The sequence below is a fragment of the Lithobates pipiens genome, unplaced genomic scaffold (assembly GCF_037356315.1).
Source record: "Lithobates pipiens isolate NorthernLeopardFrog02 unplaced genomic scaffold, aLitPip1_a1.2 Scaffold_8, whole genome shotgun sequence".
Taxonomy (NCBI): Eukaryota; Metazoa; Chordata; class Amphibia; order Anura; family Ranidae; genus Lithobates; species Lithobates pipiens.
In genome coordinates, this window is record NW_027507903.1 from 671,564,136 (window position 1) to 671,590,517 (window position 26,382).

The following is a 26,382-nucleotide window of genomic DNA, read 5'->3' on the forward strand; positions in this document are numbered from 1 at the left end:
ATGTAAATAAAAGGCCGGGGGTCTTCTGTGTGACATCATTGACCAAATATGGACATGACCCTATTTGGTAAGTGACATCATCAGGACCCTTATCAGTTAACAAATGTGGGGGAATGATAGGGTGCTTTCAAGATTATGGTAAGCCCCCACCTACAGACCCTCACAACCACTACCACAACCACCCTCAGGGAAGTGGTGAAGAGGTCTTCCCTGGAAAGATACCTTCCCCATGTTGAAAGCATTTGGCCTGTTATGACGGGGAGTTTATGCCCCCCACCCCCTTTCCTAGCAAGCCAGGCTGATATCTCCTCTCTCCACTCCATTGTCCACCATGATAAGTGTCTCCTCCGTCACTCCCCTCCAAGAAGACCAGGGTAAATGATGGTCCACTCTTGAACAAGCAATTCATGTTCAGCTCTATGTTGAGGGCATTTGGTCTGTTATGATAGGGAGTTCACATTCAATCTCCTTTCTTATCCAGTCAGGCTGATATCTCCTCTCTCCACCTCATTGTCCACCATGATTTGTGTTTCCTCTGTCACTTACCCTGAGCAGCCCTCCACCCCCCAAGAAGACCAGTGTAAGTGATGGTCCACTTTTGAATAAACAATTCATGTCCAGCTCTAATGTTATTTTTGAGGCACACCAATGTATTATAAACCAATCAGAGTCCAGAACTAAGTCAGGGATGTGACAAAGAGACCCTTGCCCTCATCAACATGGGAGCTTTGACAGGGCGTCCTCCCTGGCAAGGTACCCTCCCCATGTTGGCCTGTTATAACAGGGAGTTCACATTCAACACCCCATTCATCACGTAAATTAGCATAACCCCTCCATTAAGGATTGGTATAATTCACACTGGGTTTAGCGCCACTATCTATTCTTTCATAACTTTAATCCCAGTACCCTCTCCCCTGACTTGGGGTGGTGGTTTCTAAATAGAGGCAGCTCTAACCCATTTACTACCAACATTCTGAACAGTCCATAGCGCAACTTTGTTTAATTGCTTATACCCGCTTTCTTACCCAGCCAGGCTAATATCTCCTCTCCCCACTCCATTGTTTACTATGATTGGGGTGTCTCCTCTGTCACTTACCCTGAGAAGCCCCCCCAAGAAGACCAGTGTAAGTGATGGTCCTCTCTTAAATGAACAATTTATGTGAAGGTCTAATGTTATTTTTAAAGCACACCAATATATTATAAACCAATCAGGGTGCAGAACTAAGTCAGAGATGTGGTGAAAAGACCCTTGTCCTCATCGACATGGGAGCAAGATGCTTCCCCAGGCTCTCCTACCTGGCAAGGTACCCTACCCATGTTGAGGGCTTTTGGCCTTTTATGACAGGGAGTTCACATTCAACACCTCCCCCACCCCTTCTTCTCCAACCAGGCTGATATCTCCTCTTTCCCCTCCATTGTTTACCATGACTGGTGTCTCCTCTGTCACTTACCTCGAGAAGCCCATGGGAGCAAGATGTTTTGCCGGGGGGTCCTCCCTAGCAAGGTACCCTCCCCATGTTGGCCTGTTATGACAGGGAGTTCACATTCAACACCCCCTTTCTTATCTAGCCAGGCTAATATCTTCTCTCTCCACTCCATTGTCCACCATTATTGGGGTATCTCCTCTGTCACTTAACCTGAGAAGCCCCCCCCCCCCAAAAAAAAAGACCAGTGTAAGTGATGATCCACTCTTGAATGAACAATTTATGTCCAGGTCTAATGTTATTTTTAAAGCACACCAATGTATTATAAACCAATCAGGGTCCAGAACTAAGTCAGGGATGTGGTGAAGAGACCCTTGTCCTCATCAACATGGGAGCAAGGTGCTTCCCCCGGGGTTCCTCCCTGGAAAGGTACCCTACGTAGGTTGAGGGCTTTTGGCTTGTTGTGACAGGGAGTTCATATTCAACACCCCCCCCCCTTCTTATCCAGTCAGGCTGATATCTCCACTCTCTACTCCCTCATCTACCATGATTGGTGTCTCCTCTGGCACTTACCCTGAGATGCCCCACCCCCCCTTATGACAAGGAGTTCACATTCAACCCCCACCCTTCTTATCCAGCCAGACTGATATCTCCTCTCTTTTTGAGGCACACCAATGTATTATAAACCAACCAGAGTCCAGAACTAAGTCAGGGATGGGGTGAAGAGACCCTTGTCCTCATCAACATGGGAGCAAGATGCTTCCCCAGGGGTTCCTCCCTGGAAAGGTACCCTACGTAGGTTGAGGGCTTTTGGCTTGTTGTGACAGGGAGTTCATATTCAACACACCCCCCCTTCTTATCCAATCAGGCTGATATCTCCATTCTCTACTCCCTCAACTACCATGATTGGTGTCTCCTCTGGCACTTACCCTGAGATGCCCCCCCCCTTATGACAAGGAGTTCACATTCAACCCCCCCCCCTCTTATCCAGTCAGGCTGATACCTCCACTCTCCACTCCCTCATCTACCATGATTGGTGCCTCCTCTGTCACTTACCCTGAGAACCCCCATCCTTCTTATCCAGCCAGACTGATATCACCTTGCTCCACTCCATTGTCTACCATGACTGGTGTCTCCTCCGTCACTTACCCTGAGAAGCCCCCCCAAGAAGACTAGTGTAGGTGATGGTCCACTGTTGAACAAACAATTCATGTCTACTTCTAATGTTATTTTTGAGGCACACCAATGTATTATAAACCAATCAGAGTCAAGAACTAAGTCAGGGATATGGTGAAGAGACCCTTGTCCTCATCAACATAGCAGCAAGATGTTTTGCCAATGGGTCCTCCTTGGCAAGGTACCCTCCTCATGTTGAGGGTATTTGGTCTATTGTGACAGGGAGTTCACATTCATCACCCCACCCCTTTCTTATCCAGTTAGGCTGATATCTCCACTCTCCACTCCCTCATCTACCATGATTGGGGTGTCTCCTCTGTCACTTACCATGAGAAGCCCGCAAAGAAGACCAGTGTAAGTGATGGTCCACTCTCGAACAAACAATTCTTGCCCACTTGTTATTTTTGGTGGTAAGTAATGCACACCATGTATTATACATATATTATATGTTTTAGAAACCAATCAGAACTTGCTGAGATGAAATATCCTGTTCATGTGCGGGCACACATTTCTGTGTGGTAATGATAGACAGAAGTCTACAGAACTCCACACACTTCCCCTTCATTGTGGCATTTGTAAGTTCCTAAAATCTGAATAGAGAATGAGGCAACATCTTCCTATAGGAACCCTATAAATGAAGCAACAGCAGATGTTGGAGACCAAGATCGCACAACGCACGGAACTGAGGCTGTTCACAGCGTGCAATGAGGGGAACTGAACATCTAGAGATGGAGCCAGGTAGGTGGTGGACATGATGATTTATGAGTATTGAGGAAGACAGGAACCCTGACCAAATATTATTTATTCATCACTTACCATCTCCCACCCATAAAACTGCCCTATGGAGCCGAGAGATATTTACATTTCTGCTATAGACCTGTTTATTCAGTAATAACTGTATCATTACTTAAGATAATAAAGTCATTATATATATTGTTTTGAAGGGAAAACACTACTTTCTTTGTGTGATATCTTATTTAAAAAAAAAAAAAAAAAAAAAAAATATATATATATATATATATATATATATATATATATATATATATATATATATATATATTTATATTTATATTTATTTATATATTTATATATTATGCAACAAAAGTAACAAAATGAAAAAAAGCAATACAAACGCTTTTTCTTTTTTGACCAGTGTTAGTTTAAAAAAATATATATAAATTACATTTTTTTTTTTTTTTTTTTTATGTTGTATGGTGGCAGCATTTGCCCATTAGTTGGAGTGTGTATTATTTTTTTATTGTTTTACATTAGCCCAGGGCGTGGGGGGGGGTTTCCTATTTAAAAAAAAAAAAAAAGTATTTGGATAAAAATTAAAAACGTTCTTTTACAATTTGTGAAATGACAGGAAATTATGTTTCTGGTACAGAGAATGGCAAAGTAATTTACGCTTAAAGAGGGGTTTTTATTTTTCCCATGTTGTATTTAAAAAAAAATATATATATATATATATATCGTTTACATTCTAAAGATTTATAAAATAGAAAAAAAAAACAGAATTGTTAAATAAGAGGATGAAGGGAGAAGGGAAAGTAGGTGCATGATGGGCAATTAGGGCAAACTAAGGGTTAATACCAAGACAAGTTTTTTTGTTTTGTTTTTTAAAGAAAACACTTTTATGTGCTATATTGTTTTAAAGCATCTGCAGATAGATGAAACAGGGTATTTTTATAAGTAAATATAACTTCACAATTCTCTATTTTGTGTCTAAACAATGTTACTTTATACCTCTCTATCTCCCGTTTAACATTGTTTATAAACATTAATCACTTTGTATCTCTTTATCTCCTGTCTGATCAATGTTTATAAACAATGTTACTTGGCTGGCGGTACTTAAAAATCCCCATAGGCAACACTTTAAAATCTTTTAAAGGTTACATTTTTTAAGTTACAGAGGAGATCTAGTGCTAGAATTATTGCGCTCACGCGAACATTCGTGGCGATATCTCACATGTGTGGTTTGAACGTACATATGTGGGTGTGACTTACATATGTGTTTGCTTCTGCGAGCAAGCACGCAGGGACGGGGCGCTTTCATTTTTTTTTGGTTCATTTTACTTTTATTTTTCTAGTTTGATGCTTTCCTTTTACATTTTTCTTTTAATCAAATTTATTCCTATTACAAGGAATGTAAACATCCCTTGTAATAGGATATGGCATGACAGGTCCTCTTTACAGTGAGATTTGGGGGTCAATAAGACCCCACATCTCTCCACCCGGCTGGGAAGCTTGAAATAAAAAAAAATAAAAAAATCCCGGCTTCTCAGCCGAAGTGGCTGCAATTTTCCAAATGCAAAGACCGGGCGTGATGTCATAACATCGCGCTCGGCCTCCAAACGATCATAGAGACTCCAGGAACCATCTGGCTCGCCGGAAATCACTATCAAGGGGAATCTACAGGGAATCCCCTGTGGCATCAGAAGGGGACGGGGTCACCAATATAAGTCATCAGGTGGCCCCGCCCTCAGCTATGTAAGAGCTGTCACCCAGAAAAAGCTGAAGATGGCGGGAGCCTTCCATGGAGGCGGAACGGTTTCTGCTTTTTTTTTCTTTTTGGTCTGTTGGCCGGCGTGAATAAAGGACTTGTCCCAAGCTGTCTCTTGTCTTTTTTTACCATTTTGACACTACCCCGTTACCAATTCACATAGAGGTGAGGCCGAGATCTGGGGGTCCCCTTGTTAAAGGGGGCTTCCAGATTCCGATAAGCCCCCCTGCCCGCATAACCCCACAATCACCGGGCAAGGGTTGTGGGGATGAGGCTCTTATCCCCATCAACATGGGGACAAGGTGCTTTGAGGGGCTACTCCAAAGCACCCTCCGCATGTTGAGGGCATGTGACCTGGTACAGTTCATTGGGGGGGCACTCTCTCCTCCCCCCCTCTTTTCCTGCGGCCTGCCAGGTTGCATGCTCGGATAAGGGTCTGGAATTTAGGGGGACCCCCACGCAATTTTTTTTACATTTTGGTTTGGGGTTCCCCTTAATATTCATACCAGGCCCAAAGGGCCTAGTAATGGACTGTGGGGGAACCCATGCTCTTTTTTTTAATGTATCTATATTGCCAAGACCTGCCAATTCATTACAGCTGCGGTCAGTTTTAAATGACAATTTTTTCCTTTAGAAATGTAATTTTGCTCTTGGACTGTTCTAAACACGGGAAACATGTGCCCCTTTAGTGGCATACTATAGACACCCCCCAGGTACGAAATATAAAGGAATTTATTCACTTTTATTGTTTCACTTTAAGCATTATTAAAATCACTTCTCCCGAAAAAAACTACAATTTTTTTAAAAAAAATTTGCATTGATACATGTCCCCTGGGGCAGGACCCGGGTTCCCAAACACTTTTTATGACAATAACTTGCATATTAGCCTTTAAAATTAGCAATTTTAATTATTCATGTTAGTATTCCATAGACTGTTCCAGCAGCTTTCGAATTTGCCCCGAACACATCATAATGTTTGCTGTTTGCAGAACATCCGCATAACCAAAGTTTGGCCCGAACTTATGCTCAGGCTGAACTGTTTGCACATCCCTATTGATCATATCCCCCCTTATATATTTATACATGGAGATCATATCCCCCTTATGTATTTATACATGGAGATCATATCCCCCTTATTTATGTATACATGGAGATCATATCCCCCTTATTTATTTATACATGGAGATCATATCCCCCTTATGTATTTATACATGGAGATCATATCCCCCCCCCTTATATATTTATACATGGAGATCATATCCCCCCTTATGTATTTATACATGGAGATCATATCCCCCCTTATGTATTTATACATGGAGATTATATTCCCCCCTTATGTATTTATACATGGAGATCATATCCCCCCTTATATATTTTTACATGGAGATCATATCCCCCCTTATGTATTTATACATGGAGATCATATCCCATCTTATGTATTTATACATGGAGATCATATCCCCCTTATGTATTTATACATGGAGATCATAACCCCCCTTATGTATTTATACATGGAGATCATATCCCCCTTATGTATTTATACATGGAGATCATATCCCCCTTATGTATTTATACATGGAGATCATATCCCCCTTATTTATGTATACATGGAGATCATATCCCCCTTATTTATTTATACATGGAGATCATATCCCCCTTATGTATTTATACATGGAGATCATATCCCCCCCCCTTATATATTTATACATGGAGATCATATCCCCCCTTATGTATTTATACATGGAGATCATATCCCCCCTTATGTATTTATACATGGAGATTATATTCCCCCCTTATGTATTTATACATGGAGATCATATCCCCCCTTATATATTTTTACATGGAGATCATATCCCCCCTTATGTATTTATACATGGAGATCATATCCCATCTTATGTATTTATACATGGAGATCATATCCCCCTTATGTATTTATACATGGAGATCATAACCCCCCTTATGTATTTATACATGGAGATCATATCCCCCTTATGTATTTATACATGGAGATCATATCCCCCTTATGTATTTATACATGGAGATCATATCCCCCCCCCTTATGTATTTATACATGGAGATCATATCCCCCCTTATGTATTTATACATGGAGATCATATCCCCCCGTATGTATTTATACATGGAGATCATATCCCCCTTATGTATTTATACATGGACATCATATTCCCCCCTTATGTATTTATACATGGAGATCATATCCCCCTTATGTATTTATACATGGAGATTAGTGATGGCCGAACGGTTCGCCCGGCGGTCGTTTCGCGGCGAATTTCCGACTTTCGCCGTCCGCGGGTTCGAACGCCTTTTTCCGTCGTTCGCCCCGGCGGACTTACGTGTTTAATGTATACAAGAACTTTAACCTTTCGTGACACGTTTATCATGTGTTACAGGACAACCAATTGAGACATGACAGCTCATGGACACTTGGACATTCCCCCTAACCTATAAATACACCCGATCCGGTGGCCATTTTACATTCTTTCTTCTGTCACTGTAGGGAAAGGATCCTGTGTGGAGTAGGGACAGAGAAAACGCTAGCTATTTGGTACACAAAAGTTCTTTTCAGGACTGGTATAGGTGTTAGGTCAGCAGCCTGAGTTTCTTTTGTCAGTTTAGATAAAGGGACAGAGCGCTGTATGCTGCTATTTTAGGGACAGCTCAGCCAGATTAGTCTTTCTTCATCATCATCATCATCATCATCATTAGCTGTTACTATCAGGTCCACAAAAGAGCTGTTCCAGCTAATCGTTCCAGCCTACTCTTTTTTGCCAATTTGTATAGGGACAGGCAGGAAGCAGTGTGTCAGGCAGTGAGGATAATTTTAAAGACTTGCTGTTACTATTAGTTCCACAAAGGTTCTTTTCAGGACTGGTATCAGTGGTACGGTAATAGGCTTGTACACGTATAATATTCTTTCTTCCAAATATAGAAAGAATATTATACTTGACTGCTGCCCTTCTGCTGCAGTCTGCTAATCATTCACAACTCACTTGTTCCACAAAGCTCTTTATCAGGACTGGTAACTTGGTCTGTCTAGGGTGCTACGGTACATAGGCTTGGGTGCGGTACAGTCTGCTGTTCTGTAAGGACCGCTATCGGTCCACAATACATAGGGTTGCCGTGCACTACTGCTGACCGCTGCCCTATACTGCAGCAGTCCTTCAGCGGTATAGGGACTGACGCACAGTCTGCTAAACACTAATACACAACCTGCTTGGTCCACAAAAGTTCTTATAAGGACTGGTAACTTGGTATAGGGTGCTACGGTACATAGGCCTGAGTGCGTTACAGTCTGCTGTTCTGTAAGGACCGCTATCGGTCCACAATACATAGGGTTGCCGTGCACTACTGCTGACCGCTGCCCTATACTGCAGCAGTCCTTCATTGGTATAGGGACTGACGTACAGTCTGCTAAACACTAACACACAACCTGCTTGGTCCACAAAAGTTCTTATAAGGACTGGTAACTTGGTATAGGGTGCTACGGTACATAGGCCTGAGTGCGTTACAGTCTGCTGTTCTGTAAGGACCGCTATCGGTCCACAATACATAGGGTTGCCGTGCACTACTGCTGACCGCTGCCCTATACTGCAGCAGTCCTTCATTGGTATAGGGACTGACGTACAGTCTGCTAATCACTAACACACAACCTGCTTGGTCCACAAAAGTTCTTATAAGGACTGGTAACTTGGTATAGGGTGCTACGGTACATAGGCCTGAGTGCGTTACAGTCTGCTGTTCTGTAAGGACCGCTATCGGTCCACAATACATAGGGTTGCCGTGCACTACTGCTGACCGCTGCCCTATACTGCAGCAGTCCTTCAGCGGTATAGGGACTGACGCACAGTCTGCTAAACACTAACACACAACCTGCTTGGTCCACAAAAGTTTTTATAAGGACTGGTAACTTGGTATAGGGTGCTACGGTACATAGGCCTGAGTGCGTTACAGTCTGCTGTTCTGTAAGGACCGCTATCGGTCCACAATACATAGGGTTGCCGTGCACTACTGCTGACCGCTGCCCTATACTGCAGCAGTCCTTCATTGGTATAGGGACTGACGTACAGTCTGCTAAACACTAACACACAACCTGCTTGGTCCACAAAAGTTCTTATAAGGACTGGTAACTTGGTATAGGGTGCTACGGTACATAGGCCTGAGTGCGTTACAGTCTGCTGTTCTGTAAGGACCGCTATCGGTCCACAATACATAGGGTTGCCGTGCACTACTGCTGACCGCTGCCCTATACTGCAGCAGTCCTTCATTGGTATAGGGACTGACGTACAGTCTGCTAAACACTAACACACAACCTGCTTGGTCCACAAAAGTTCTTATAAGGACTGGTAACTTGGTATAGGGTGCTACGGTACATAGGCCTGAGTGCGTTACAGTCTGCTGTTCTGTAAGGACCGCTATCGGTCCACAATACATAGGGTTGACGTGCACTACTGCTGACCGCTGCCCTATACTGCAGCAGTCCTTCAGCGGTATAGGGACTGACGCACAGTCTGCTAAACACTAATACACAACCTGCTTGGTCCACAAAAGTTCTTATAAGGACTGGTAACTTGGTATAGGGTGCTACGGTACATAGGCCTGAGTGCGTTACAGTCTGCTGTTCTGTAAGGACCGCTATCGGTCCACAATACATAGGGTTGACGTGCACTACTGCTGACCGCTGCCCTATACTGCAGCAGTCCTTCAGCGGTATAGGGACTGACGCACAGTCTGCTAAACACTAACACACAACCTGCTTGGTCCACAAAAGTTTTTATAAGGACTGGTAACTTGGTATAGGGTGCTACGGTACATAGGCCTGAGTGCGTTACAGTCTGCTGTTCTGTAAGGACCGCTATCGGTCCACAATACATAGGGTTGACGTGCACTACTGCTGACCGCTGCCCTATACTGCAGCAGTCCTTCAGCGGTATAGGGACTGACGCACAGTCTGCTAAACACTAATACACAACCTGCTTGGTCCACAAAAGTTCTTATAAGGACTGGTAACTTGGTATAGGGTGCTACGGTACATAGGCCTGAGTGCGTTACAGTCTGCTGTTCTGTAAGGACCGCTATCGGTCCACAATACATAGGGTTGACGTGCACTACTGCTGACCGCTGCCCTATACTGCAGCAGTCCTTCAGCGGTATAGGGACTGACGCACAGTCTGCTAAACACTAATACACAACCTGCTTGGTCCACAAAAGTTCTTATAAGGACTGGTAACTTGGTATAGGGTGCTACGGTACATAGGCCTGAGTGCGTTACAGTCTGCTGTTCTGTAAGGACCGCTATCGGTCCACAATACATAGGGTTGACGTGCACTACTGCTGACCGCTGCCCTATACTGCAGCAGTCCTTCAGCGGTATAGGGACTGACGCACAGTCTGCTAAACACTAACACACAACCTGCTTGGTCCACAAAAGTTTTTATAAGGACTGGTAACTTGGTATAGGGTGCTACGGTACATAGGCCTGAGTGCGTTACAGTCTGCTGTTCTGTAAGGACCGCTATCGGTCCACAATACATAGGGTTGACGTGCACTACTGCTGACCGCTGCCCTATACTGCAGCAGTCCTTCAGCGGTATAGGGACTGACGCACAGTCTGCTAAACACTAATACACAACCTGCTTGGTCCACAAAAGTTCTTATAAGGACTGGTAACTTGGTATAGGGTGCTACGGTACATAGGCCTGAGTGCGTTACAGTCTGCTGTTCTGTAAGGACCGCTATCGGTCCACAATACATAGGGTTGACGTGCACTACTGCTGACCGCTGCCCTATACTGCAGCAGTCCTTCAGCGGTATAGGGACTGACGTACAGTCTGCTAATCACTAACACACAACCTGCTTGTTCCACAAAAGTTCTTATAAGGACTGGTAACTTGGTATAGGGTGCTACGGTACATAGGCTTGAGTGCGGTACAGTCTGCTGTTCTGTAAGGACCGCTATCGGTCCACAATAGATAGGGTTGACGTGCACCACTGCTGACCGCTGCCCTATACTGCAGCAGTCCTTCAGCGGTATAGGGACTGACGTACAGTCTGCTAAACACTAATACACAACCTGCTTGGTCCACAAAAGTTCTTATAAGGACTGGTAACTTGGTATAGGGTGCTACGGTACATAGGCTTGAGTGCGGTACAGTCTGCTGTTCTGTAAGGACCGCTATCGGTCCACAATAGATAGGGTTGACGTGCACCACTGCTGACCGCTGCCCTATACTGCAGCAGTCCTTCAGCGGTATAGGGACTGACGTACAGTCTGCTAAACACTAATACACAACCTGCTTGGTCCACAAAAGTTCTTATAAGGACTGGTAACTTGGTATAGGGTGCTACGGTACATAGGCTTGAGTGCGGTACAGTCTGCTGTTCTGTAAGGACCGCTATCGGTCCACAATAGATAGGGTTGACGTGCACCACTGCTGACCGCTGCCCTATACTGCAGCAGTCCTTCAGCGGTATAGGGACTGACGTACAGTCTGCTAAACACTAATACACAACCTGCTTGGTCCACAAAAGTTCTTATAAGGACTGGTAACTTGGTATAGGGTGCTACGGTACATAGGCTTGAGTGCGGTACAGTCTGCTGTTCTGTAAGGACCGCTATAGGTCCACAATAGATAGGGTTGACGTGCACCACTGCTGACCGCTCACCTATACTGCAGCAGTCCTTCAGCGGTATAGGGACTAAGAGTTTTGTCACAGGGTCATTTAAAAAATGACATGCAGAGGAAGAGGCAGGCCCTTCCGCAGGGGTGGTAGGGGTAGGGCAGGAGCAACAGGCTTGAGCCAAAGTGGGAAGTTGCAGAAGGTGCGTTCAATTACTTTAAAGGATGCACCAGACTTGGTTGAGTGGCTCGCTCAGCCTTACTCTTCTGCACCCTCCTCATCCTCTCGATCTGCACCCTCTTCTTCACTCTCTGCTATGTGCACCCCCAAAGACACTACCACCAACAACACGACCACCACCACCACCACCACATACCTTCCGCTTGAGTCACTGGAATTATTTTCCGATCCATATCAAGAGGACATTTCTGATGCGCAGCCACTCTTGGTATTGGATCAGGAAGAGGAGGTAGCAACAAGCGCTACTCAGCAGTCTGACGCCAGTACCCAGATCAGCCCAAGGAGGAGGTTGGTCCCCGGTGTTGCTGCCTACTCTACTTATAGCGGTGGGGAAGGTGACGTTGATGATGACGTGTCTAGTGATGTCACGTGGGTGCCCACAAGAGAGGAAGAGGAGGGGAGTTCAGAGGGAGATATGGACCAGCAGATAGGGAGGAGAAGCAGCAATGACTTACATTGCACAGCAGGGACAAAGCAGACTGCAAATGTATCAGGAGCGAGTCATCGACCATGTACGGTCACATCTGGCGCTCCCAGGACACCGGCACATGGCTCCGCAGTGTGGGCTTTTTTTAACGTGTCCGCTGCTGACAATAGCGTTGCCATCTGCAATCTTTGCAGTCAACGCGTTAGTCGCGGTAAGCCCAATACTCACCTAGGGACGACCGCCTTAAGAAGGCACATGAGCAGCCATCACCGAGCCCAGTGGGAGCAACGGAACACACAAAGCCACACTGCAGGCTCTCACCGTCCAGCCTCGTCTTCTACTTCTCCTTCTCCTCTCTCCTCACAATTGTCCTCCACTCCACCTTCCATCACGCCAAGCTCACATTTTTCTGCAAAAAGGCAGGCTTCCGTGGGCCTAATGTTTGAGCGTAAAAAAATGATGACGCCGGATAACCCTCTTGCCCAACGGTTGGCGGCTGGCTTGTCAGAACTCATAGCCCGCCAACTACTGCCATATAAACTGGTGGACTCGGAGGCCTTTCGCAAATTTGTGGCCATTGGAACACCACAATGGAAGGTCCCAGGAAGGAAGTATTTCTCAGAGAAGGGCATCCCAGAGCTATATGGCCATGTTCAGCGGCAAGTGAATGTATCTCTGGCACACAGTGTCGGTGCCAAGATACATCTGACCACAGACACGTGGTCTAGCAAACACGGGCAGGGAAGGTATATCAGTTTTACTGCCCACTGGGTGAACCTTCTGACGGCCGTCAAGCATGTAACCCGTGGCACCCGTGTAGATTTGGTTTTACCGCCACGGATTGCATGCAGGCCTGACTCTTCTTCTCCTCCTCCTACTCCATCCTCCTCCCTCTCCTCCTCAGCTGCCTCCTCCTTTTCCGCTGCTAGCGTCTCTTCCACTGCACCGCCCAAGCTCCCCAGAACCTATTCCACATGCCAGGTGAGACGTTGCCATGCCGTGCTGCGTCTGTTGTGCCTGGAAGCAAAGAGCCACACTGGCCCGGCACTCCTTTCAGCTTTGCGTTCACAGGCAGATGAGTGGCTAACACCGCTCAATTTGACAGTTGGTAAAGTGGTGTGTGACAACGGTGCCAATCTGCTTAGCGCATTGAAACAGGGCAAAATCACGCACGTGCCGTGCATGGCACACGTCTTAAACTTGGTCGTGCAGCGATTCCTTGTCAAATACCCTGGGGTCCAGGACATCTTGCGGCAGGCAAGGAAAATCTCGGCCCATTTCAGAAGATCTTACACGGCCATGGCTCGCCTTGCTGACATTCAGCGGCGACACCATCTGCCGGTCAGACGTCTTATTTGCGATTGCCCGACGCGATGGAACTCAACCTTCTATATGCTTGATAGGCTGCTCCAGCAGAAACGTGCAGTTAACGTCTACCTGTATGAACTCTGCGAAAGAAACGGTTCTGGGGAGCTGGGTTTTTTTTCACCGCGCCAGTGGCTGCTCATGCGCGACACATGCAGACTTCTGCGGCCATTTGAGGAGATCACCAAACTGGTCAGTCGCAGCCATGGCGCCATCAGTGACATGGTACCTTATGCCTTCTTTCTGGAGCGTGCATTGCGTCGTGTCATTGATCAGGCTGTGGAGGAGCAGGAGCGGGAAGATGAGGAAGTCGCAATGCTGGATGAATTCCCAGGGGGGGCTACTCTATCTGAGACAAGTCAACAACAGGAGTCTGATGAGGAGTCAGAGGAGGATGGTGCCGGGGGGGATGAGGAGGAGCAAGAAGAGCATGCTTTAAACCTTTCTGGGATCCCTGTTGTGCGAGGATGGGGAGAGGAGAATGAAGAGGACGACATTATCCTGGATGATGAGCAGGAGCCAGGCCACCACACCGCTTCCACTTTAGTGCAAATGGGGGCCTTCATGCTCCAGTGTTTTAATAGGGACCCCCGTATAAAAAGCATGAGGGTCAAGGACCAGTACTGGGTGGCAACGTACTTAGACCCCCGGTACAAACACAAAATGGCGGAAATGTTACCGCCGTCGCAGAGGGCTGTCAGAATGCAGCACTTCCAGGCCTTGCTTCGAGAAATGCTGCATTCTGCTTTTGCGTGCGCTGGCAGAGGAGCAATTCCCACTCCCAGAGAAGGATTTGCGGGTACCAATCCAACAGCGCCTGCAAGAAGAGGCCGGTTTGAAGATGTGTTGGTGACTTCGGATATGAGGTCATTCTTTCAGCCGACCCATCGACAGGTGTCATCCGGATCCAGCATCAGGGAACGCCTAGACCGTCAGGTGTCCGACTACATTGGGTTAACGGCCGATGTGGACGCTCTGAGGAGTGATGAACCCCTAGACTACTGGGTGGGCAGGCTTGACCTCTGGCCAGAGCTTGCCCAATTTGCAATCGAACTGTTGGCTTGCCCCTCATCCAGTGTCCTGTCCGAAAGGACGTTCAGCGCAGCAGGGGGGATTGTGACCGATAAGCGTACTCGCCTAGCTCACCACAGTGTTAACTACCTCACATTTCTAAAAATGAATGAGGCATGGATCTCGGAGGAATTCAACACATGTGATCAGTAGACCATGTATATGTCTATAAACAATTTTTGGAATCAAGCACACAGACCTTCTTAATTCATTTGGCTCACTTCCCTGACCCAAAAAAGCACACCGTACTATATGCCCCTACCCTCCTCTTTGAAGAGGTTGAGCGGTGTCATATTTCTACTGGGGCTGCTTATTATGAGGGGTTCCCACCATCCCTGTGCTGTGCTGACTTCCTCCTGGGTGTTCTTATTATGAGGGGCTCCCACCATCCCTGTGCTGTGCTGACTTCCTCCTGGGGGTTCTTATTATGAGGGGATCACACCATCCCTGTGCTGTGCTGACTTCCTCCTGGGGCTGCTTACGGTGCTGCTGTCAGCGCTGTATGTCACGGAGCTGCTGTCAGCGCTGTATGTCACGGAGCTGCTGTCAGCGCTGTATGTCACGGAGCTGCTGTCAGCGCTGTATGTCACGGAGCTGCTGTCAGCGCTGTATGTCACGGAGCTGCTGTCAGCGCTGTATGTCACGGAGCTGCTGTCAGCGCTGTATGTCACGGAGCTGCTGTCAGCGCTGTATGTCACGGAGCTGCTGTCAGCGCTGTATGTCACGGAGCTGCTGTCAGCGCTGTATGTCACGGAGCTGCTGTCAGCGCTGTATGTCACGGAGCTGCTGTCAGCGCTGTATGTCACGGAGCTGCTGTCAGCGCTGTATGTCACGGAGCTGCTGTCAGCGCTGTATGTCACGGAGCTGCTGTCAGCGCTGTATGTCACGGAGCTGCTGTCAGCGCTGTATGTCACGGTGCTGCTGTCAGCGCTGTATGTCACGGAGCTGCTGTCAGCGCTGTATGTCACGGAGCTGCTGTCAGTGCTGTATGTCACGGAGCTGCTGTCAGCGCTGTATGTCACGGAGCTGCTGTCAGCGCTGTATGTCACGGAGCTGCTGTCAGCGCTGTATGTCACGGTGCTGCTGTCAGCGCTGTATGTCACGGAGCTGCTGTCAGCGCTGTATGTCACGGAGCTGCTGTCAGCGCTGTATGTCACGGAGCTGCTGTCAGCGCTGTATGTCACGGAGCTGCTGTCAGCGCTGTATGTCACGGAGCTGCTGTCAGCGCTGTATGTCACGGTGCTGATGTCAGTGCTCTGTATTACGGTGCTGCTGTCAGTGCTCTGTATCTCCTGCACCCTCTTGTTTGCCTACCCTGGTCCCTGACCTTCCCTCTCCTCCATTGCCTTCATTAGCTCCATAGTCCTGAATTGTCAGAACAATTTCCCAAATAAAAAAAAAATGCTTGTAGTTATCGATCCCAAATTCACCTCATACATGTATTATGCTATTGTCCAGGTGGTGGGACTACGTGCTACCCCCTAATAATTACCCCGTGGCCGCAAATTCGACCTAAAGGTTTGCGAAATTCGCCTCCCATTGAAGTCAATGGAGCCCGCGGCGAACGGTCGTTTTCGCGAACGTTTGTGTCCGTTCGCGTTTCGCGTTCGCGAAACGTCCCGTCGGAAGTTCGTCCATCACTAATGGAGATCATATCCCCCCTTATATATTTTTACATGGAGATCATTTCCCCCCTTATGTATTTATACATGGAGATCATATCCCCCTTATGTATTTATACATGGAGATCATATCCCCCCTTATGTATTTATACATGGAGATCATAACCCCCCTTATGTATTTATACATGGAGATCATATCCCCCTTTTGTATTTATACATGGAGATCATATCCCCCTTATGTATTTATACATGGAGATCATATCCCCCCCTTATGTATTTATACATGGAGATCATATGCCTCTTATGTATTTATACATGGAGATCATATCCCCTCTTATATATTTATACATGGAGATCATATCCCCCTTATGTATTTATACATGGAGATCATATCCCCCTTATGTATTTATACATGGAGATCATATCCCCCTTATGTATTTATACATGGAGATCATATCCGCCCTTATGTATTTATACATGGAGTTCATATCCCCCCCTTATGAATTTATACATGGAGATCATACCCCCCTTATGTATTTATACATGGTGATCATATCCCCCCTTATGTATTTATATATGGTGATCATATCCCCCATTATATATTCATACATGGAGATCATATCCCCCCTTATATATTTATACATGGAGATCATGTCCCCCTTATGTATTTATACATGGTGGTCATACCCCCCGTATGTATTTATACATGGTGATCATATCCCCCTTATGTATTTATACATGGAGATCATACCCCCCTTATGTATTTATACATGGTGATCATATCCCCCTTATGTATTTATAAATGGTGATCATATCCCCCTTATGTATTTATACATGGAGATCATATCCCCCCTTATGTATTTATACATGGAGATCATATCCCCCCTTATGTATTTATACATGGAGATCATATCCCCCCTTATGTATTTATACATGGAGATCATATCCCCCCTTTTGTATTTATACATGGAGATCATACCCCCCTTATCTATTTATACATGGAGATCATATCCCCCCTTATGTATTTATACATGGAGATCATATCCCCCCTTATGTATTTATACATGGAGATCATACCCCCTTATGTATTTATACATACAGATCATATCCCCCTTATGTATTTATACATACAGATCATATCCCCCTTATGTATTTATATATGGAGATCATATCCCCCATTATATATTTATATATGGGGATCATATCCCCCCTTATGTATTTATACATGGAGATCATATCCCCCGTTATATATTTATATATGGGGATCATATCCCCCCTTATGTATTTATACATGGAGATCATATCCCCCCTTATGTGTTTATACATGGAGATCATATCCCCCCTTATGTATTTATACATGGAGATCATATCCCCCCTTATGTATTTATACATGGAGATCATGTCCCCCTTAGGTATTTATACATGGAGATCATATCTCCCTTATGTATTTATACATGGAGATCATATTCCCCCTTATGTATTTATACATGGAGATCATGTCCCCCTTAGGTATTTATACATGGTGATCATATCCCCCTTATGTATTTATACATGGAGATAATATCCCCCTTATGTATTTATACATGGTGATCATATCCCCCTTATGTATTTATACATGGAGATCATATCCCCCCTTATGTATTTATACATGGAGATCATATTCCCCCTTATGTATTTATACATGGAGATCATATCCCCCCTTATATATTTATATATGGGGATCATATCCCCCCTTATGTATTTATACATGGAGATCATACCCCCCCTTATGTGTTTATACATGGAGATCATATCCCCCCTTATGTATTTATACATGGAGATCATATCCCCCCTTATGTATTTATACATGGAGATCATGTCCCCCTTAGGTATTTATACATGGAGATCATATCTCCCTTATGTATTTATACATGGAGATCATATTCCCCCTTATGTATTTATACATGGAGATCATATTCCCCCTTATGTATTTATACATGGAGATCATATCCCCCCTTATATATTTATATATGGGGATCATATCCCCCCTTATGTATTTATACATGGAGATCATACCCCCCCTTATGTGTTTATACATGGAGATCATATCCCCCCTTATGTATTTATACATGGAGATCATATCCCCCCTTATGTATTTATACATGGAGATCATGTCCCCCTTAGGTATTTATACATGGTGATCATATCCCCCTTATGTATTTATACATGGAGATAATATCCCCCTTATGTATTTATACATGGTGATCATATCCCCCTTATGTATTTATACATGGAGATCATATCCCCCCTTATCTTTTTATACATGGAGATCATATCCCCCCTTATTGTTTGCAGGATTTTATTAATTTTGCAGCACATGCGTATAAAATAAAACATTTTCTAGAAAGTAAAGTGGTTAAAAAACACTTTCTAAGCCAGAAACCAGGAAGGAACTGAAGAAATTGTTATATAAAAAAGTTAAAACAAGTAAATATAAGTAGTAATAATAGTAGTAATAGTAATAATTTCTTTCTATTTACTAAGGATTACACATGGTCAGTGCTGAGTGAGAGCAGAGCTGACATCTGAGGGCATTACATGCACAGAGCTCCATTATATCTGACTTGTACACACCTCCCAACATTTTGAGATGGGAACGAGGGACACCTACTACCAAACGTATGTAGGCATAGGACACGCCCCCTGCCACACCCTCTTAAAGGAGAATTAATCCCTCCAAAAAAAGGTTAATTAAATCCACAAGGGCTTTTTTTTTTACCACTACTATTCCTTTTTCTATTGGCTTAAATTTACAAATGCAGCAATTTAGGTGAAAGGTTTAGCGCCAGGAAACACTTTTTGAAAGTTAAAAAGTGCATTTTATATACAACTATATGGATCAGACCAAAATGAGGGACAAATGAGGGGGAAAGAGGGACGGTGGCACATTGTTCTCAATCAGGGACAGTCCCTCAAAATCCGGGACAGTTGGGAGGAATGGAATTGCATTCTCTGAATATCCTCTCCAGAACCTGTAAGTCTTCATATGAAGGTCTCTGTTCCTCTATAGATCTTCTTTGTGAGGACAATATATATGCCAACACGTGTGATCTCGATGTACAGAGGATGACGAAAGCAAAAGCCAAAGGTAAGTTATTATAATGAGGGGTGTCCTCTTCATTCATTATAGACATGTCTACTAATACTGCTATAATGGATCTATAACACAGACTGACCAATCGTATATCACCTCTTACTATGTCTGTATAGAGGAAATAAAAGCCTGAATCTCATTGGTTGTCATGTCTCACTATAAATTTCACCTCTAAAAACAATATATACAGTATGATATAATGGGATGGGATGTATGCTGTAGATATATAGAGTTATAGCAGAAGATAATTACATGATATAATAGGAAGTGATATAGATACGTGCAATTTGTTTCGGTCCGAATATAAATTCAGATGAATTTTTGGTTATTCGGATGCATCTCCAAATAAAATAATAAGAAACTTCCGATGAAATTTCTTTAATTTCATTTCATTTTTAAAAAATACAGTGGAACCTCAGATTACGAGCATTATCCGTTCCAGGAGAATCCTTGTAATCCAAAGCATTTGCATATCAAAGCGAATTTCCCCATAGAAGTCAATGGAAATGAACATAATTCGTTCCACATTGACTTCTAATGCATGCAATACCACATGTGGCCAGATGTGGGGGGGGGGGGGGTGCCGGAGAGACTCAGAAATACTCGGGGACAGCTCGGCTGAACTCAGAAAAGCTCAGAAACACTCGGGAATGGAGTATTTCCGAGTGATTCTGAGTATTTCCGAGTGTTTCTAAGTATTTCCGAGTGATTCCAAGTATTTCCGAGAGACTCTGAACCATTCTGAGTGTCACCGGCACCCCCCCCCCCCCGCACCTCTGGCCAAATGCGGTACTGCACACCTCAGTAGCTTGAATTCTGCTTGTTTTGCAAGTCAGAATAAAAAAAAAGTTCCTCATCTTTCAAAACGCTCTTTAACCGCGTTACTCATTAACTAAGGTTCCACTGTAATCGGTTTCTAACAAATTCCAAATTTTCAGAACTATTCAAATTTGAATCGGCCTTAAAATGATCGACCAACTCGAATTCTGTGTGAAGAATAGCTGTTTTTTTAAGGAACGGGCCGGGAAGCCGGGCTCTGAAGGTCTGGTGCGGTAAGCCGGACATTCAGAGCGCATGTGCCGATGACATCATCGACGGCTGCATGCGCTCTGAATATCTCTGAATAATTTTTTTACTTCCTCGTTAATAATGGACTTGTCAAAAACTGTTTTTATTTACTTTTTACACTCTTTTACTATGTACCCCATACTCATTCACATGAGGAGAAAGAAATGGCGGCACATCCAGAACTTCCCATTGCCTTTTATTTTGTTTCGCAAAGATAACACCAAAGACACCAAACTTTGGTCACGTAGACACGTTTCACACATACATCTTGTGCTTAATCATTACCATTGGTAATGATTAACCACTTCAGCCCCAGGCCAATAAACACCTTAAGGACCAGAGGTCTTTTTCCAATTTCGCACTGCGCTGCTTTAACTGGTAATTGCGCGGTCATGCAATATTGCACCCAAACGAAATTTGCGTCCTTTTCTTCCCACAAATAGAGCTTTCTTTTGATGGTATTTGATTGCCTCTGCGATTTTTTTTTTTTGCGATATAAATGGAAAAAGAGCGAAAATGTTGAAAAAAAAAGATATTTTCTTCTTTTTGTTTTTTTATAAATTTATTTTTTATTGAAAGTTTTTCAACACAGTAATAACATACAAACATAACCTCCCCCCCCCCCGCCCATCCCAACCACACCCTCCCCCCGCCCGACAAAACTCCCACCCGTGCAGCCCTCCATTCTCCTTCTGGAGCTCAGTCTGTGATCATCGACAGTATCACACAGATAAGAAACACATTATTTGTACCGTTACTGAGTATTCAACTACCCGAGATGGGGATGTTATCCAATCCAAGAGGTAGCACCTTCCCACCCCGCCCCCCTCCCGACATACAAAGAGTACACCACCAGCCAAGCGATCAATTCAGTGTCTGCGGCATCAAGCCAACACCTCCACACCCTCTCAAATTTGTTAGGACACCCTCTGCTGAGATAAGTGGCTTTGTATAACGGTAAAGCTTTATTAATTAGGCCTTTTCGTGCGAGTAACCTCTGGTGACAGGGTTTTTCCAACGCCAAACCTCTGTCAGGGAAGCAGCCGCCGCCCAGGCAGAGAGGTCGGCCGACGCTACTCTAGATGCATTAGACGAGTCCAATGCAGTAGAAAGCATAGCATTAAAGTCCCTGGCTATAAGGAGAGGGAGATGCGTGTAGGGCGCCAATTTACCCAAAAGGTCATACAGAATCTGAATCTGGAATGGGGGGTGGGATATAAACATTCACCAAAACCATTTTACACGCACCAATATCTGCCACAACCACCACCTGCTCCCATCCAGATGCGTCTCTTGCAAAAACACCACAGCAGGATTGAACGTTTTTAAATATTGAAACATTAAAGCTCTACGGAATTTATCATTAAGACCTCTAACATTCCATGAAACTACATTAAATCCCGATCCCGCCATCATTCCCCACATGACTCATTAAACTGATAGTAACGTACTAACGACATCAGTGATACATACAATTGTAGACTGAGAGCAGATACAACATTAAGCATATAGATAAACAATTTACCCTGGAGGGCTGCACCTATCCCACCCATTACCCTGTAGAACCCAAAAACACCCTGCTGCTGTGCAACAACAGAAAAAAAACACGTACACGCAGCTTATCCCCAAACTGTGTCCAAAAATAGTCCCGGAAGACATAGCCTTGATGGGTCAAAAAAGGACCATTAGACAAAAAGTATAAGCCCTAGAACCACAAAAAGAGGTTCAAGTGTAAACCAGAAGTCAAAAGTTACATGGACATAGTGTTCACGTGCCTGGAGCTCCCACTCCACTCGCAACTCGTCCATCCTTCGGTGTGGAAATCCGGATAACCCGTGCCTCACCTCGTCTCCCACTAGCTAGTTCATCCAAGTGGTGGAAAACAAAAAAAGAAAAAAGAACTGATATAGGCAACCTGGACATGCGGCCCCACCCGAGGCAGGTAGCCTGCAGGAGACCGGACAGGAAAGGCCGCCATCAACTAACCCACCCACCCCCCACCCCAGCCAAAATACGTTAGGCTGCTTGGTGGATATCCAGTGCATTCCAGGAGGAGACACTTTTGTAGGGGAGACAGGCCACCCCGCAGCTGGGTATCAACCTTCTTTTTGTTATAAGAAAAATCGAATAAACTAAATTTTAGTCATACATTAAGGGCAAAATTTATTCAGCCACATGTCTTTAGTAAAAAAAATGTCAATAAGCTTATATATTTTTTGGTTTGCGCAAAAGTTATAGCGTCTACAAACTAGAGTACATTTTCTGGAATTTACACAGCTTTTAATTTATGACTGCCTATCTCATTTCTTGAGGTGCTAAAATGGCAGTGCAGTACAACCCCCCCCCCCCCCCCAAATGACCCCATTTTGGAAAGTAGACACCCCAAGGAAATTGCTGATGGGTATGTTGAGCCCATTGAATATTTATTTTTTTTGTCCTAAGGGATTGAATAATGACAAAAAAAAAAAAATTTTTTACAAAAAGTTGTCACTAAATGATATATTGCTCACACATGCCATGGTTATATGTGGAATTGCACCCCAAAATATATTCCGCTACTTCTCCCGAGTATGGGGATACCACATGTGTGGGACTTTTTGGGAGTCTAGTCGCGCACGGCACCCCGAAAACCAATCACCACCTTCAGGATTTCTAAGGGTGCAAATTTTTGATTTAACTCCTCACTACCTATCACAGTTTCGAAGGCCATAAAATGCCAAAATAGAACAAAACCCCCCAAAATGACCCCATTTTGGAAAGTAGACACCCCAAGCTATTTACTGAGAGGCATGTTGAGTCCATGGAATATTTTATATTTTGCCAAAAGTTGCAGGAATATTACAAACATTTTTTTTTTTTTGCACAAAGTTGTCACTAAATGATATATTGCTCACACATGCTATGGGCAGAAGTCAAATTACACCCCAAAATAAATTCTGCTGCTTCTCCTGAGTACGGGGATACCACATGTGTGGGACTTTTTGGGAGCCTAGCCACGTACGGGACCCCGAAAACCAAGCACTGCCTTCCGGATTTAAATATAAAATGCTACCAAAAAAACTGTTAGCGATCGCAGGGATCAGGCCTGACTCTGCGATCGCTGCAGTTATGTGTTTAGTGTTTTGTAAGTGACAGTGATCGATCAATACTGCACTTGGGTGGGCTGGGCAGAGGGGCAAAACGCAGGTGCTAGCAGGTATCTGGGCTGATCCCGCTAACAATGCGTTTTTTGTTGGAACCCTGAACTGCTGGGGACGCTAGTATAGATCTGATCAGATGAGATATTGATCTGTTCAGATTCTATACCACTACGGGAGGTGTATGCTTTGCGCGTGGGTGTTAGCAGTACTGGCACTAACCTAGCGCTGCCTGGGGCGACGCAGACCCTGACCCTAAAACCTAATTGATATCACCCGCCGGGTGATCAGGGGGTTAAACCTTTATTGGGTAATAAATGGTGGGTGCCCTGATGCTTTAAAAAGCAAACTAACCAGAGTCACCCGTAACACTTATACGGTGATCAGTGGTGAAAGGGTTAACTAGGGGCAATCAGGGGGTTCAAATTTTTATTAGGTAGTATATGGGGGTCCCTGGCGCTATATAAAAACCTGACGGGGAACCTAAATAACTTACTGGCTAACCAGCGTCACCAGTGACACTTATACTGTGATCGCTGGTGAAAGGGTTAACTAGGGGCAATCAGGGGGTTAAAACCATTATTGGATAGTATATCGGGGTACCTAGCGCTATAAAAACCTGGCAGTGAACCTAAAAAAATAACTAGCTACCTAGCGACAGTAGCGACACTGATGCAGCGATCAGAAAAATGATCGTTTAGTGACACTGGCAAAAGGGGGTGAAAGGGTTAACTAGGGGCAATCAGGATGTTAAAACCATTATTGGGTAGTATATCGGGGTACCTAGTGCTATAAAAACCTGGCGGTGAACCTAAAAAAATAACTAGCTACCTAGCGACAGTAGCGACACTGATGCAGCGATCAGAAAAATGATCGCTTAGTGACACTGGCAACAGGGGGTGAAAGGGTTAACTAGGGGCAATCAGGATGTTAAAACCATTATTGGGTAGTATATCGGGGTACCTAGTGCTATAAAAACCTGGCGGTGAACCTAAAAAAATAACTAGCTACCTAGCGACAGTAGCGACACTGATGCAGCGATCAGAAAAATGATCGTTTAGTGACACTGGCAAAAGGGGGTGAAAGGGTTAACTAGGGGCAATCAGGATGTTAAAACCATTATTGGGTAGTATATCGGGGTACCTAGTGCTATAAAAACCTGGCGGTGAACCTAAAAAAATAACTAGCTACCTAGCGACAGTAGCGACACTGATGCAGCGATCAGAAAAATGATCGCTTAGTGACACTGGCAACAGGGGGTGAAAGGGTTAACTAGGGGCAATCAGGATGTTAAAACCATTATTGGGAAGTGGAGACGGACGGATGTGCCTTGGCTGAGCTCCGCAGAGACCTCTCAGCATCTATAGCCATCCGTGCCCGCCGGGCGTTTTTTCGCCCTTCCAGGCTATCCATCCATCCTAGGGACCATCCGAGCTCCGGACGGAGCTGCTATTTTTGGCCGATCCATCGCCGAAACGGACCCCGGGGCTGCGAGCGGCGAGACAGGCCGGTCTCCGCCGCCATCTTGCGGCCTACTCCGTGCCTCGAGACCTCCGGACGGCGGCTCTCGAGGCGTATCCAGAGACGGATCCCACGGCGCATCTCCCTACTGGACCCACCGGACCCCCTCGCCTGAGACAGGAGCCGGATGAGCGCCCGCCGGAGGCCCGGAGAGGATCCAGAGCTGCGCCCTGAGAGGTGAGACCCGGCGGCCATCTTGGTACACCCGAGGCCTAAAGCAGTCCTCCTGCAAACCCCTTTTGGCAGCTGCTCCACAAATTCCTGCAGGGAGAACATTGCCCCCACTCTCAGTTCAGCCTGTCCCCCACTGGATCGCTGCCCACTTGGTTCTGGTGCCTCTCTGAGTCCTGCACACACGCCCTAGGCCCCACCAGCGGCGATCTTGGTGCACCCAGTCCCTCCACCCACCCTCCTGAGGCCTACATCTCTTTCAGCCGCATCCTGGTTTATGCCTAGACTCTCCTCATACTCCAGTGATATAGTGTTACCTGGGCTCCAACCCCCCCACTACCCCCTAATCTGCAACGTCCTATTCTGGGGTCACACCCCGGGTCCCTTTACTTGACAGACATGTGATCACTCTCTACGAGCCCTAGCCGCCTTTCAATGTTCCCCTACAGCTCACAGTCGCTACCTTTACATGGGGAGCTCCACGTGTAACTGAATGTATGCCTAGTCCCAACGCCTCATGGTGAAATACGGTCCAAAACACCTCCCTCAATCTCTGTCTCCTGAACTGCGGCCCTCACAGACTTTAGATCGCTTCCTAAGCAGGCCGGCCTCCCCTGTTCCAACTCCGGGTTCTTCCACATACGCACAAGTGGCTTCCCAACTGTCCGTACAAGATAATCCGAACCCTTTGTCAAAGGGCCACTTTGACACGATGTCCGCCCCTGTTACAGTTGAAGTACTCGATGATAAACTGCGAGTTCTCCTGCAAGACTTTACCAGTAATGTTTCGAAGGAAATGGGCAAACTCGCCCATGAACTGCGGGGGGAGCTGGCCCAGATTGGGGAACGAACTGACGTCCTGGAAACCAAATTTGACGATTTATTGCA

At 45.3% G+C, this 26,382-nt stretch overlaps 1 protein-coding gene across 7 annotated transcripts in view; it reads left to right on the forward strand.

Moving 5' to 3' along the window:
- Positions 1–3,165: 3,165 nt before the first annotated feature.
- Positions 3,166–26,382, forward strand: part of LOC143961945 (uncharacterized) — a 208,777-nt gene continuing 185,560 nt past the window's right edge. For 2 of the 7 annotated variants that reach the window (XM_077471281.1, XM_077471282.1), the window contains exons 1-2: positions 3,188–3,338; positions 19,514–19,591. In XM_077471281.1, coding sequence (XP_077327407.1) covers positions 3,305–3,338; positions 19,514–19,591 — 112 coding nt within the window. In that variant the 5' untranslated portion in view covers positions 3,188–3,304. Of the gene's footprint in view, positions 3,339–19,513; positions 19,592–26,382 lie in introns of all 7 variants that reach the window. The other 5 variants (XM_077471279.1, XM_077471280.1, XM_077471283.1 and 2 more) reach the window with 4 other exon arrangements.